Here is a 14,148-nt window from a genome sequence, read left to right on the forward strand (position 1 = left end):
TACACAATACCACAATACGAAATCCATAGAAAAACATTACTTGATTTTTTCGTAATGCTACGAAACCCTATCTTGGGCGTGTCCGACAAGCTCTTGGCCGGTTTTTTAATAAGGGCTTTTATGGGATTCACTGTTGTAGTCGCATTATGAACGATTTAGTGCAAACAGAGCACAACCATTCACAGATCTAGTGAATGTTTTTTCATCATTATTTTGTCCGATAAGTTTCCATTTATCTTGCTTTTTCTGTTAGCTTAGGTTAGCTTCAGTAAACTTCAGTAAAAAAGTTTAGAAAGCAAGATAAATACAAACTTTCTCCACAAAATACGATGACAATATTCACTAAATATTGAATGTGAGCGTGCAGCGAGTGATATCTCATAACAATAATAACAACACACATTTGGATTGAAAATACACTGTATTCGCAATATTACATTATTTTAGGTACATTTGATAATCTTATACGTCAAGAAGGGGTTCTAGTTCAGCAAAATGCGGTTTGTCGGCTTCGCCGAGCTGTTCAAGTATGTCGTCAACATTTGTGCTAGGGAAGCGATCCACCCAAGAAGAGACCATGCCCTCTGCGTTAGCCGGATACCGCTTCAACTCCACCTCATCTCCTGGAAAGGAATGAACAGGTTATCCTCAAGTCCTTGATTTATAAAGAACAAATCAACAGTAACAATTGTTCATTGAACATGTTGTATGTACCATCAGCCAATTGTGGTCCACCCTAAAGTTGATAATCTTTTGCATGTCTAAAAACAATAATGCCAATAGACTTGTCTGTCAACTTGAAAGTTTGACTTTAGCGACATATTCATTTGATAGGAACTTATTTGAAAATTGATAGACCATTTATTTGGCTGATGGTACAGTCAAGGGCAAAGATATCGGACACGGCCAAAGTTACCAGTTGTTAAGCACTTAACATTAAGGCCGTGTATACATATTTTTGCAACTTTGGCCATGTCGATATCTTTGCCCTTGACTGTACATGTAAAGTACAAATTGTTCAATGAATAAAGACCTTTAAGTATGTGAAATGTTTGAATTAAAACTATCGTGAGACGCAGACTTAATTATTAGAATAATACGCGGATCACTCAAGTACTTATTAATAGTCGAGCGAGATGCCCGATATGTTTGAACCGATTGGCTCCTCAAGGTGACTCGTCAACGGAAAGTCAACTCACTTTATTTATTAGTTACAAATGTCAAACCACTCGACATATCTCACTGACAATTGTCACGTTGGTGAATTAGAGGCCAGGCCCTACACTACGAAGTGCAAAATCCGAACTTCGTATATTGCCGTTCCGCTGACGCTGATATTATTTAATACGAGGGGGAAGTGGACGGTACGATACGAGCTTCGAATTTCGCAGTAGCCCCCCTGTATACCTTTATGAACGGTGTTCGGCTGCACGAATATGTTCCGCGGCTGTTTGTGCATCATCACGATGTCCCGCCAACGCGCCCACGGGCCGTCCAGCCGGCTGTACTTGTCGAACAGCGCCTCCGCCCCGGCGATGTCTCCCGTCGCCTTCAACGTCTGCAGCTTCACCAGAAACTCGCCTGGCGGATTGACAGCGAGTTAATGAGGGCTAATTGTCAGGCGAAATACCGCTAGATGGCGTTAGTACCGTGAGGTCCGATTGACGCAATAGGCTAATAACTAAATGAGCCAATCGCAAGCAAGACCGTAACGTCAAACGGACCTCAAATTCAAATTTCAAATCATTTATTCAGTAAATAGGCCGCAATGGGTCATGATAAATAAATGACCGGGCCACCTGGGCCCTGTGCTGGGTCTAGGTAAACAGTATATTTTCTAAACTCATTATGATTTTAATAATATTAAATAATTTTAATAATCTTTCTGCGACAAAAGAGAATTGATTTTGTTAATGTTATTTAACAAAGAAGTTTCTTTAATTAACTAGAATGTGACCATGTGTCCCCTCCTGGCTATAAATCTAAAGCCGCCCCGTAGGTTTAACCCGACAAAAAAGAAAGTTCTCGATTCAGTTATTTTTAGAGTACTGTACCCAAAAAGGATAAAACGGAATTCTTATAGGAACACTCGTGTGTATGTCTGTTATGGCCAATTTGCTGGAAACCTACTGAACCGATTGTTTATATATTTGATACACGTCGGTGGCCTAAATGCGAATGGGAACTTCAAATATTCACAGTTTCGCATTTAAATTAGTAAAATGATTTGTACATACCTATTATCTTTTTGCCGTCTGTGGCGAGACGGTCCTTTTGAAGGGTCAAGAGCAGGTTCTTGCCAGGTTCCGCCTCCGTCACAGTCAGGATGCCATCGCCTTCCAGCTCCAACAGTCTCATCAGTACGAAGCGAGCCCGCGCGTGCGCCTATTAAAAAACGATGTTAGCATAGCACTGATGCAGTTAAATCATTATTGCTTTGGCACTTAAATATAGTGGCAGCTTGGTGGTAGGACTTTGAAATTAGTACCTATGAGCTTTTCGGTGAAGCGATATCGCTAGCAAATCTGCACACAACTGTGAACTAATACGGTATTTGACAAATTTTTATTCATTTTACAAATAAAGCTTGTCAATGCGCATTATCGAACAGTGAAGCCGGGGTTATATTAGAGCCAAGCCGCGTGTCGCAACGCGTGGGATTGCAATCGGTTGCATACATTTTGTATGAACGTGGTTACATTAGCACAGCCCCGCGTGTCGCCGAGCGAGATGACGCCACGCAGACCGCTCGATTTCGATCGGCGTGGGCTAGGTGATGGGGTAAGTGACGCGTTGGCTCGCTCCGCGCTAGTATAATCACCACGTGGCTACGCGCATTCATACAAATTAATCAGCACGCGCGGCGACACGATACTGTAGTATAATCACAGCCCGTTGAGTCAGGCAGCGTTGCGACACGCGGCGTGGCTCTAATATAACCCCGGCTTAAAACAATTTATAAGCTATCTTCACTAAAAAAAAAGTTATAATGGTTGAAATTCAAGATTAGACAAGAGACAGATATACTAGCATGTGACGTCACACGAAGCGTCATACCTACTGCTCAGAGAAAAGCGTTTAGAAAGAGATCGATAAATAGATTTTCCACAAAATCATGACAAATTAGATATTCAACTGAATTTTCTTTTCTTCACTAAACACTGCTGCAATATCTATAATTTTCATAATAACATGTAGGCACATGTAGGATATATCAAATCCAGGAGAAAAGTTGTCAAATACGATTTTGGGAGTTCGAAATTTGAAATTACCCATTCGCATTGGGCCCACGTGGGGAACTATATACAGCCCAAGCCGTCTTGATGTGAGAGGAGCATGTGCCCAGGAGTGGGATACGCCTGGGTTATTATAATTAGGGTCACCTGTAGCCAAGTTTTGGTGGAGGGCTGGTACATTTCGGTTGCCTTCGCCGCGCCGTTCCACAGCAGACTGAGCCAGTTCACGTAAGTCACATTTTCCGCTTCTTCGCCCTCGTAACCGAATACCCTGTAGACGATATTACAGCGTCTCTATTATTTTATCTTAAGTACTTTTTACTTTCCTGGGATAAAAAGTAGCTTATGTTAATGTGGAAGGTAGATTTATGTTAGTGAAAAAAAAAAAGCTCGGTGTTTGCTTTTAAATCATGCTGCGTTTGATAACAATCACGCCTAAAAACCTTTTCAGTTTTCCTGCTCGTAAAATTCGTATGTATGCTGGATCTAGACGACATAAAATGATTCTAAGACCAAGGTGTCAACAGCCACAAACAAAAGAGTTTATTTATTTATTTATTTTTCCAATTTTTAATTCATATAAAACTAAAACTCAATCAAATAAATCAATAATTCGGACGAATTAATGCTTTTTAACTGATTTAAACTCACTTGAGTATTTCCGGCACCAGCGAGAGGTAGAGCCCGACGGCTTCGGCGCGGCACTCCTCGAACGCCGAGCCGAGCGTCGTGAATTTGCTGTCGTATGTCTCGCCTTCTGTATACCACGACTCGATCGGCTTGCCTGCAATTGATAAACGTTGTCAACACTGTCACTGTATCAAGTGTTCTGTCGCATAGTCATACGTAATCCTGTAGATTGTCTAGACTCGTATTTAAACGTCAGCGGGTGATTCAAGGATAGTTAACCTATAAAAGAGGAACAAAAAACTAGAGATCAGTTCATGTTAGGCAGATAAGTAGTTTACTTAATGAAGGTCATAGAGGTGGATCAATAAGGGATTTTTAGTAATTCCCGTGGGAAAGAATAGAAAGATGTTAAAACCCAAAATAGTTGTAAATTGTATTTTTTTTTTATGTAAGAGGAAGAGGGGACAAACGAGCGTGCGGGTCACCCATTCAATCTACTGTGTATTTTATTCTTTGTACAGAAAGAATCAACATTCTATGTTATACTCATAGTGCTTTGGTTTTAACGGTTATGTTGTGAAAGTTATTGAATTATAGTCTATAAATAATCAGACAGTCGCTAATAAAGGACAGAAAAAGCAATAATAGTCACCAGTGAGAGGGTTCTTGACTTTCTCCTTGTCAAAGTTGAACGTCCCGTCAGCCTCTTGGCGGAGCAGTTTGCCGCTGCCGTGCCCTAACAGCTCGTGCAGACCTACTTGCACCTAAAAAAAGTTGACAATAATAGGAAATATACAAGCATAAAACTGGATGGGACTGGCTGTGAAGTGGTGTGGATGAAGAGGACTTTACTCGGCAGTAGGTGGATGTCGGCTGATTTTATTGATTGATGCAAGCATTTCTTTATTCATTCAAATGTATCTTTATTGTTTGACAAACAGAGTTGTACTATTTTTTTTAATTATTAAAAAAAAAACGAAAATATTGAAGGTTTCTAATTATCATTTAAGAGTTATCCGACCCGAACCATAATGTCACTACCACGACGGCCGTAGAAATATCATACTAAATATTATTTTTCTAGAAACAGACGTAATACAAATTGCATTCACTCGTATCCTACTTATTTTTCAACAGATACTGATAATTTTTACGACATTCTTGAAAGATTGCATGCATTTTCTTCTTAAATTTTCGACATTTAAGAAAACAAATACAAATTCTTACCTCAAAAGCGGGCACCCTGTATTTCTCGAGCAGTTGCTTGTCTGCGTCATTGAGGAAGGGAATCACGGATTCTTTGTACGCCGCCGGGATCACGTTGCCTAGAGACACGTTCTTGAAACCTTCGTTCTGGCGGATGTCGTCGTCTAAAACAAAGAATTCGAAATTAGCTGAGCTGTTCACTACGACCGACACATGAAACCAAAGATTTCTATGTATACAGATAATATTGAGTCTAACATCTGGTAACATGGTGAACGATCGTGTTGCTTTGAAGATGAGCTCTGGTTGAGTTCAAAACGCGTCAGCGTAGTGTGGTGTTGATAGATATCTACCCATCTGGGTTTTGTGTGATTTCTGTGTGTTCTTACAGTGCGGAGGTGGGCAACAATAAAATCGAACCACTATATTTACGACGACAACAACTCTCGGAAATAAACGTAATATCCCGAGTTTTCCCGACGGCGATTCCTTAATCTAGCCATCTTGCCGTTATGTGTAGATGCAATATAGGGTTATCACCACAGTTAAAAATGAGTGAATTTTGAATTTTTTTTTTACTTTGTTTATGTTTTTAAACATTATAAATCGACTGTGTATCACTTAAACGATGCAATATTTCCGCAAAGGTCCCTCGTCGAAATCCATCCTGTATATTAGAGATTTATTTAATATCGAATAACAAACAAAATTCACCTCTACCTCTTTACTTATATTTGTGTTATATATTTATTGTACATAGTTAGGTATTTCAGGGGTACATATGCATTTATATTTATTCAAATGTTTTGCTCTATTTGTCGATCCTTGTTTTTTAATTGCTCCTCTACCACTCAAAGGTTGACTGGCAGAGATCCCTGCAGGGATAAGTCCGCCTTTGTACTTAACACTTTACTTTTATTTATGTAACCTTTTTGTACAATAAAGAGTATAAACAAACAAACAAACAAACCTACTATGACAATATACTCACAATTAGGAATATTAATGCCCGCTGGTATCCCACTCCCGGAGAACGTGAGCACATCTAGACTCGTGAAGTCAGGCCTAAGGAACGTGTCCTTCTCCAAGTCAGCGCCCCAGGGCAGCAACTTGATGAACTGCTCGGCGCCCTCGACGAGGCTGCCGAACTTCTTGGACATCTCCTTGTTGACCATGGCCACGAAGCCTTCGAACTCGCCGCGCTGGCCGCTCGGGTCGCGGTACGTCTCTATGAAGCCTTGGTAGCTGGAATTAATTAAACATATGCTTGATTCAGCCAGCCGTACTCGTGTCACGCTTTAGGGCGCGAATTTTGTATTTTAAAATACATAGAAGTGAAGCTAATGTAAGAGCGTTTAAATAATGCCAGTTCCTGTTACATTCTAGGGTCCATTATATCTAGACTAGAGACATACTAGGGTGTGCATCTAGTCGCATAATATTTGAAAGTCATAATAATGTTTGTCATAATTTTTGTTAGTTATAATTTTTTCCCAGCGCCAACCGTAAACGAAAACTTTCAGAGTTTTTTAATTGGTTGTCTATAACTCTATAGGTTAGGTTAGGTTTTTCTTATATTTATAACAATTAAACGATTCAGAGATAAAAGATTTACACACAAACATTACATTATGACCTTCAAAAATTATGCCAGGCGATACGGGCCCATTTATCTAGCTTACCATGGCCTGATTACGCTCTAAAAATCTTTTAATATTTATGAAAAAATTTGCATATCCTGGAATCTTACAGTCACTGTATCACATCTTAAAGACACTCACGTTTCAATAATAGGCCCCTTATTCTTGATCCAGTACCGACTACCCTCCTTGTGCTCATCCAAGCTGCCCTCTTTGAAACTGTGCTCGTAATGCTTAAGCATATTTTTCTCGTTGTCATTGGCCGCGTATTTGATAGCTTCGCTGAGGTTATTGCACGCGAGTCTTAGTAGCGGCGAGTAGTCACCGCGCGTTACTTGGAAGTATGCGTTCTTGTATTTTTCTTTTTCCATTGTCAGAGGAGGTTTGGGCGTCGATTCTACGCTCGCGTAGTGAATTGTGTAGAGAGGTACTAGAAAAAAAACAATGTGTTCTGTTCACTGGATTGGATATAGACAACAAAGATGGCGCGATCTTAAATATGCGTTTTATTTGTTTTAACAAGGGCATGCAAGGGAGTGTCAGAATACGCTTGAAAAAAATAATACAAATTTTTCGTTTAATAGTTAGTCAAAGTAAAAAATGCTTTATTACCAAAAAGAGATTAATAAAATTTAATGTTTGCTGAAACTATTAACTAAGCGAACTATTTATTAGAAACCATAAAAAATGGCTAGCACAGAAGTGTTTTCATAGCATAACTAGACTATAGTTAATCATCATCATCATCATCATCTCAGCCATAGGACGTCCACTGTTGGACATAGGCCTCCCCCAAAACCTCCAGTTGCTTCGGTTGGAAGTGGCGTAAAACCCTAACACTAAAGTCTATTGAAGACTATTTTTTTTTCTATTCGGCTGGATGGCAAAGGAGCAAGTGGGTCTCCTGATGGTAAGAGATCATCACCGCCCATAAACATCTGCAACACCAGGGGTATTGCAGATGCGTTGCCAACCTAGAGGCCTAAAATGGGATACCTAGTGCCAGTAATTTCACCGGCTCTCTTACTCTCCAAGCCGAAACACAACAGTGCAAGCACTGCTGCTTCACGGCACGATTAGCGAGCATGATGGTGGTAGCAATCCGGGCGGACCTTGCACAAGGTCCTACCACCTGCAGTGACTAGACTATAGTTAGTTTTACTTACTTAATTATAGTTTCACATGCCTTGTTGTCAGGCAGATTTTAGTGAGACTCCTTAGTATGTACTGTATAAATAAACATATTATTGTACCTATCTATCATATGTGAAAAATATAAATAAATAAATACCAACATCCATCATCAGCATTGCTCTTGAATGTCCTGCAGATGTATGCTTCAATACGCTTAGTTTTCAACCAATCATTAACCAAATCCGAATCTTCTTTTGTGCAATTACTTGAAAAGTATGTGGTAACACCCTGAAAATATACAGGTTGAATGTAAATAAAATACAAAAGCAAAGAGGTTAGTGATAACACATAAATCGGCAGACACTGGGCGTGGTGAAGTTTAAGAAACTTTGTTTAGATGGAACCAGGGAGTAATTCAGCCCTTTCCAGAAAAAAACGTTTGAAGACTTGCTTATTCTCTTGAATGAGGGCTACTTTACAGGCGAAACGCGAGGGCTACTTTACACTAACGCCATCTAGTTAAAACGGCAAAAGTAACCCTCATTGATATTCGATTTATTTTGCTTAGCTGTAGGAAGGGGTTACCCATTCAGGGTTTCCACTATAAGGGTATTAAGGTTTAAGATTATAACTTAAAAAAATATTTTACACTATTATTGTACAGACTTTACTTATCAATGTACCTGTAGCAATATAACAAAGTATTAGCTTATCTGTGATTATGCAAATGAAGATACTTCTTTATACAGTGAATCTATTACTATTATAATTGTGAAACTTTTTTATGCTACTCAATCACTTATAATTATTTTTTTGAATGAACTTTATGAGCACTATTCTAAGGTTCAATTTTGTTGACATATTGCTTTGAGATACGAGATTTTTACAAAATAAAATAGTGACAATATGATGCAGTCCTTACCTTATCAGACAAACCCAAGCTAGTCAACCTCGGCGCTAAGCTATAAATAGCGTTCTGGGTGTTTTGCCACAACTTAGTTATATGTAAGTTGTCATTCTCGTATGCTTTTGAAGCCTTCACAATAACTTCAAAGGACTCTTTTGACAGGTTCGGAATGAATTTTGTATCGCCAAAACCTTTGTAGTTGCCGCTGTTGGCAAATAGACCGCCGGCGTAGACCAAGAATGCCTGATATAGATAAAACAAATAGTTGTGGTTGCATTCCTCAATGAACTATTTCATAATGACAGGATGTGGTATTTTACTGATAAAGTTGTGGTATTATTACTCTTTGTAATCTGAATAAAAGATACTGCTACTGAAACACTGTGAAATTGCATTGTGTTTTACAGTAAAAAAATGTAAGACATCAGAAATTATGCACAGGCACCATCTCACCACACTATGCTAACGTGTTTCGAACTAGATCAGAGTTAATCCTCAGAGCAATTACCCTTGTGCTGCCCACATGTGCAATAGAATTTACACAATAAGGTGTCTCCAGACGTCGAGTTGCGGAAAACAGCCCGCTATTACCTATAGCTATTACAATTACAGACCTATGACAATATGTAACAAACAAACAATTGTTTTGTTTGTCTGTTGTGTGACACCACGTCAGTTTGACTTTATTCCTGAAACAATTAGGTCCAAATTGCTTTGACATTATTTTAAAGAGGTAATTATTAATTAGTATTGGAGTTGTTGCTCCCAGGATGAACTTTGATTGAGTTTGAAATGCGTGAGGGTAGTCTGGTGGTGGTGATAGTAGGGTTAGCGGAATTTGTGTATGTTATAACAGTGTAGAGTTGGGAGAGCTACATGAACACACACTTGTTGCATAGACGTAGCTATCGTAAGGTTGCAGGAGAGCAAAGTTATTGTCTACAGTTTATTGATACGGACCTCTGCAAAGTAAGATCCATTAATTTATATTTCTTAAAATAAACCAATTTCAATAAACCATCTTATTTGCTATCAATTTATAGACTCACTTGAAAATCATCTTCAGTTGCACCAGCTCTTAAAGCAGACTGCTTTAACTCGGACAGTGGTTCTGCGACAAAGATCCTGTGCAGCAGAGAGAAGATCCGAGGAGACTCTGGACTTGTCTGTACCAGCACTATTAGCCCTCCGTTCCAGGCAGCCTTTGAATATTACAGTTTTAATTGAATCTAATGAAATTAGGAAAAGTAGCTAGATCATGTGAATTTTTATAATACAGATGTAAATATGATATTATGCAGGGTGTTTTACGAGTTAAATTGGATCGCCTTCACTAAATCTTGACTTGTAAAAAAACCAAGAGTCAATAAGAGTAGTTATTTTTATCTCATTTTAGCTGTGTACTACACGGTCGATATGAACTGTGCTACATTATATAAAAAACTAGCTGGTGCTCGCGGCTTCACCCCCGGTGTAGATTTTTTTTTAATTTTCTAAATCTTCTTTTATAAGAACCTTCTCCTGACAATAGCGAACACAACAAAAGAAGAATTAGCAAAATTGGTCCAGCCATTCACGCGTGATGCCGTGACCAAGGGAAATAGGGATTCAGTTTTATACATAAGAAGATATAAGATTAGACACTTTTTGAAGTCCCGACTAGACGTGTGCGCCGATGCTAAAATCTACGGCGGCGGGCGCCGGTCAAAAATCGGCGGCGGCGGCGTGTTTTCGGCGTGATTTCGGCGCGGAGAATTTAAATATTTTTTTTATAAAACAATTAGATAAAATGTAAAAAAAGCACGAAACATATCAACTGTAGCGACCTCCGTGCTAAGACATAGACAATGAAGCTTTAATTGACGCCTTGCAGCGGCTGTAATTGTCACGGACAAATATAATTTTCTTAAACGGGACATTTTTCTTCTTCTCTTCTTTAAGATTCACCGTACCAGTAGAACTTGGAAGCTCTCCGGAGTATATCCTATGTATGTATGAGTAACTTTATGGCTGAACGACGCTCGCTTCGACTGCAGTCTCCCGATGATGCTGAATAGACAAATTTCGAAAATCCTTGCGACACGATATTAGTACCTATAATACCGCTCGTGTTAAAGATACGATTGAGCGGAATAAAGGCTCTAAAGTGTTGGCAAGAGATATGTCTATTGGATTGGGCAAAGCCAAATGACAAAGCTGAAGAAAGATTATGGCAGTGTAGCGTGGACTAAAGCGGAAAGTATTGAGCGAAATCGAGGAGTTCTATGGACGGCTCTACGAGTCGGTCACTAAGCCGTTTTCAGCGCGGCGACTCAAGACCCAAGAGCAAAACTGACCAGACACTATACCTACAGAAGATATCCCGGATATCAGCCTGTACGAGATAAGGATGGCCCTGAAACAGCTTAAGAACAGCAAGGCGCCGGGTGAGGACGGAATTACGTCAGAGCTTCTGAAGGCGGGTGGATCACCGGCTCTTAAAGTCCTTCAGAGGCTCTTTAATTCCGTCTTGCTCGAAGGCACAACGCCAGAAGCGTGGAACAAGAGCGTTGTGCTGTTGTTCTTCATGAAGGGCGATAACACCCTTTTGAAGAACTACAGGGCCATCTCGCTGTTGAGTCATGTTTATAAGCTGTTTTCCAGGGTTATTGTAAAACGTCTCGAACGCAGGGTCGATTACTTCCAGCCACCCGAACAAGCCGGGTTCCGAAAAGGCTACCGTAGACCACATTCATACGCTGCGGCAGGTCATAGGTACAAAAGAACGAAGAGTATAACTTGCCGCTATGTCTAGCGTTTGTGGACTACCAGAAAGCCTTTGATTCGGTCGATACGTGGACAGTGCTAGAGTATCTCCAACGATGCCGTATCGACTATCGATATATCGAAGTGTTGAAGTGTTTGTATAAAAATGCCACTATGTCGGTCCGAGTACAGGAACAGAGTTCGAAGGCGATGCCCTTGAAAAGAGGCGTAAGACAGGGATATGTCATATCTTCGACACTGTTTGCTGCCGCTTTGGAAGACGCCTTCAAGCTTCTGGAATGGAAAGGACTACGCATCAATATCAACGGCGAATACATTACATCACTCACCTTCGGTTTTCCGACGATATCGTGGTGGTCATGGCAAAGTCGATGGAAGAACTCAGCACAATGCTCGAAGGCCTCAATCGAGTCTCCCAACCCAACGGGTACCTAGGCCTCAAAATGAACAGGGGCAAGACAAAGGTCATGTCGAATGTCCATGTGGTGTCTACCCCTATTTTGGTGAAGAATTCGGTTCTTGAAGTTGTTGACGCGTATGATACCTAGGACAAACCGTCCAATTTCGTGAAGGAGGTCAATCGTCGAATTCAACTCGGATTGGCAGCGTTCAAGAAACTCCGCAATATCTTTTCGTACAAAATTCCTCAGTGTCTAAAGACGAATGTCTTTTACCAATGTGTGTTGCCAGTGATGACATATGGATCTGAAACGTTGTGCTTCACTATATGCCTTATAAATACGTAGGCTCAGAGTTGCTCAGCGAGCTATGGAGAGCTATGCTTTGGGTTTCTCTATGGGATCGAATCAGAAATGAGGAGATACGTAGAAGAACAAGGGTCACCGACATAGCCAAGCGAATTAGTAGTTGAAGTGGCAATAAGCAGGTTATATAGCACGAAGAACAGATGGCCGTTGGGGCCGAAAAGTTCTCGAGTGGAGACCGCGGATGGGCAAGCGCAGCAGGACGTCCACCAACGAGATAGACGGATGACTTGGTTAAAGCCGCGGGTTCACGGTGGATGCAGGCCGCTGCCAACCGAAGCAACTGGATGTCTACGGGGGAGGCATATGTCCAACAGTGGACGTCCTATGGCTGAGATGATGATGATGTAATCAATGACTAATGATAATTAATTGTAGTAAAATATACAATGCTTCGAAAGTCAGAAATTCAGTATAGAAAACATTTTGAACTCGCGCCGATTTTACGCCGATACGCTGATCGGCGGCGGCGGCGGCGAAAAAATGGCGGCGGCGGCGGCGGTCGGCGCGGCGCACACGTCTAGTCCCGACAACAGGCAAAAAATTCAAACAGACAATAAATCTTACCTGGCTTAGATAGTGAGCATATAGTTTTTCTTGGGTAGTCAAGTTGTTGAAAGCCTGTGAGCTGTCTAGCTCCACAAACCTTTGATTGTTTGGCAACAGGAAGTTAGACTTGTCCACAGCCATAGCTAAAATGATAATATTATCACTTGTAAAATTAATTTACCACATTTATAATTTGTCATAAAAACTTGCTGCACCAAGCTTGAGTTTAAAATTTTAAAATAATTTGTCATAAAAACTTGCTGCACCAAGCTTGAGTTTAAAATTTTAACAACACTGTAAAAATGAAGCTTTAGTATAAGGAAGAATTAAAATATTAATAATCAAACTAAACTCCAATTCAATAGAATCTGACAATCCTGTAGACACTTCCAGCCTACTAATATAAACACCGGGCTGCCAAAGGCTTTGTGATGTGACTATTATTCTTTTTTGATTCCTTTTAGATGATAATTGCAACAACAGGGACGTATATAATCAAGTGTGCCAAGAAAGGGTGTCTTAAATATGTAGAAAATTGACAGATTCTATTGAATTGTAGTTTACAATCTGGCGTGAAAATAATAGGGCAGACAAAGGGACTGCAAGATGACTTTCAATTATTTAATACGTGATGTATTACTGACCCTTAACTATTTTGACTGGCTGTGTAGTTTTAGAATATACTGTCCCGGAAGAATGTCGACAATATTTACTAAAAAATGAATCAGCAATACTAGTACGCCGGCATCTTGTCAGGTTAATAGTCAGGGTCCGCAACATTGAATTTATATTTTGAGCGACTGAAACAGTGGAACACTAAATAATTTACTGTATCTGATTACGTACTTACTGTTACAACTTTTATAAAAAGTATAAGATTTATTGGCCAAAAATCATGAAACTGTATTCCGCGAGTGACGTGTGTGACGGAACAAAAGTTTTTTTTTTTTACTCAAATATTCTAAGCGTTTATGAAGAGTGATAAGTGTTTAAGCCATGAAAAGTTATTCTTTTCAAATTCTATATGCTTATTTTTTATCTAACATAATACGAAAATGCTAAAAATAAACTGTATAAAAATAATCTGCAGAATTGCATCGGTATATACGTTTAAATCAAAATATTTTTTTTCAAAGTTCAAAAACAGTGTAATTAATTAATACTAACTTACTTTGGTAACGCCTTCGCTTAGTGACATCTAATGCATCTATCTAACCAAACTCATCTAACTAAAGAAAGTGTTACTATTGGAAAAAATATGTACTGCGGGCGGTATACAAGTGATAATCGACTCAATTCTAGTTCGATAGCGATTG

At 39.7% G+C, this 14,148-nt stretch overlaps 1 protein-coding gene across 3 annotated transcripts; it reads right to left on the reverse strand.

Annotated features, from left to right (window-relative positions):
• Positions 1-402: 402 nt before the first annotated feature.
• Positions 403-13,771, reverse strand: DppIII (dipeptidyl peptidase 3). 3 transcript variants are annotated; one of them, XM_074094983.1, is made up of 14 exons: positions 13,683-13,771; positions 12,851-12,975; positions 9,803-9,955; positions 8,769-8,996; positions 8,008-8,134; positions 6,854-7,142; positions 6,064-6,317; positions 5,094-5,236; positions 4,519-4,630; positions 3,888-4,020; positions 3,384-3,507; positions 2,238-2,385; positions 1,408-1,581; positions 403-623 (listed from the first exon to the last, which is right to left on the reverse strand). In XM_074094983.1, exons 2-14 carry the CDS (start codon positions 12,971-12,973, stop codon positions 463-465), a joined length of 2,169 nt encoding a protein of 722 aa, XP_073951084.1. In that variant the 5' UTR covers positions 12,974-12,975; positions 13,683-13,771; the 3' UTR covers positions 403-462. The 3 variants fall into 3 exon arrangements, with proteins under 3 accessions (XP_073951084.1, XP_073951083.1, XP_073951082.1); XM_074094982.1 differs by having other exon boundaries at positions 13,679-13,771; XM_074094981.1 differs by having other exon boundaries at positions 13,477-13,738.
• Positions 13,772-14,148: the final 377 nt, after the last annotated feature.

This window comes from Choristoneura fumiferana, chromosome 12, assembly GCF_025370935.1.
Source record: "Choristoneura fumiferana chromosome 12, NRCan_CFum_1, whole genome shotgun sequence".
NCBI lineage: Eukaryota > Metazoa > Arthropoda > Insecta > Lepidoptera > Tortricidae > Choristoneura > Choristoneura fumiferana.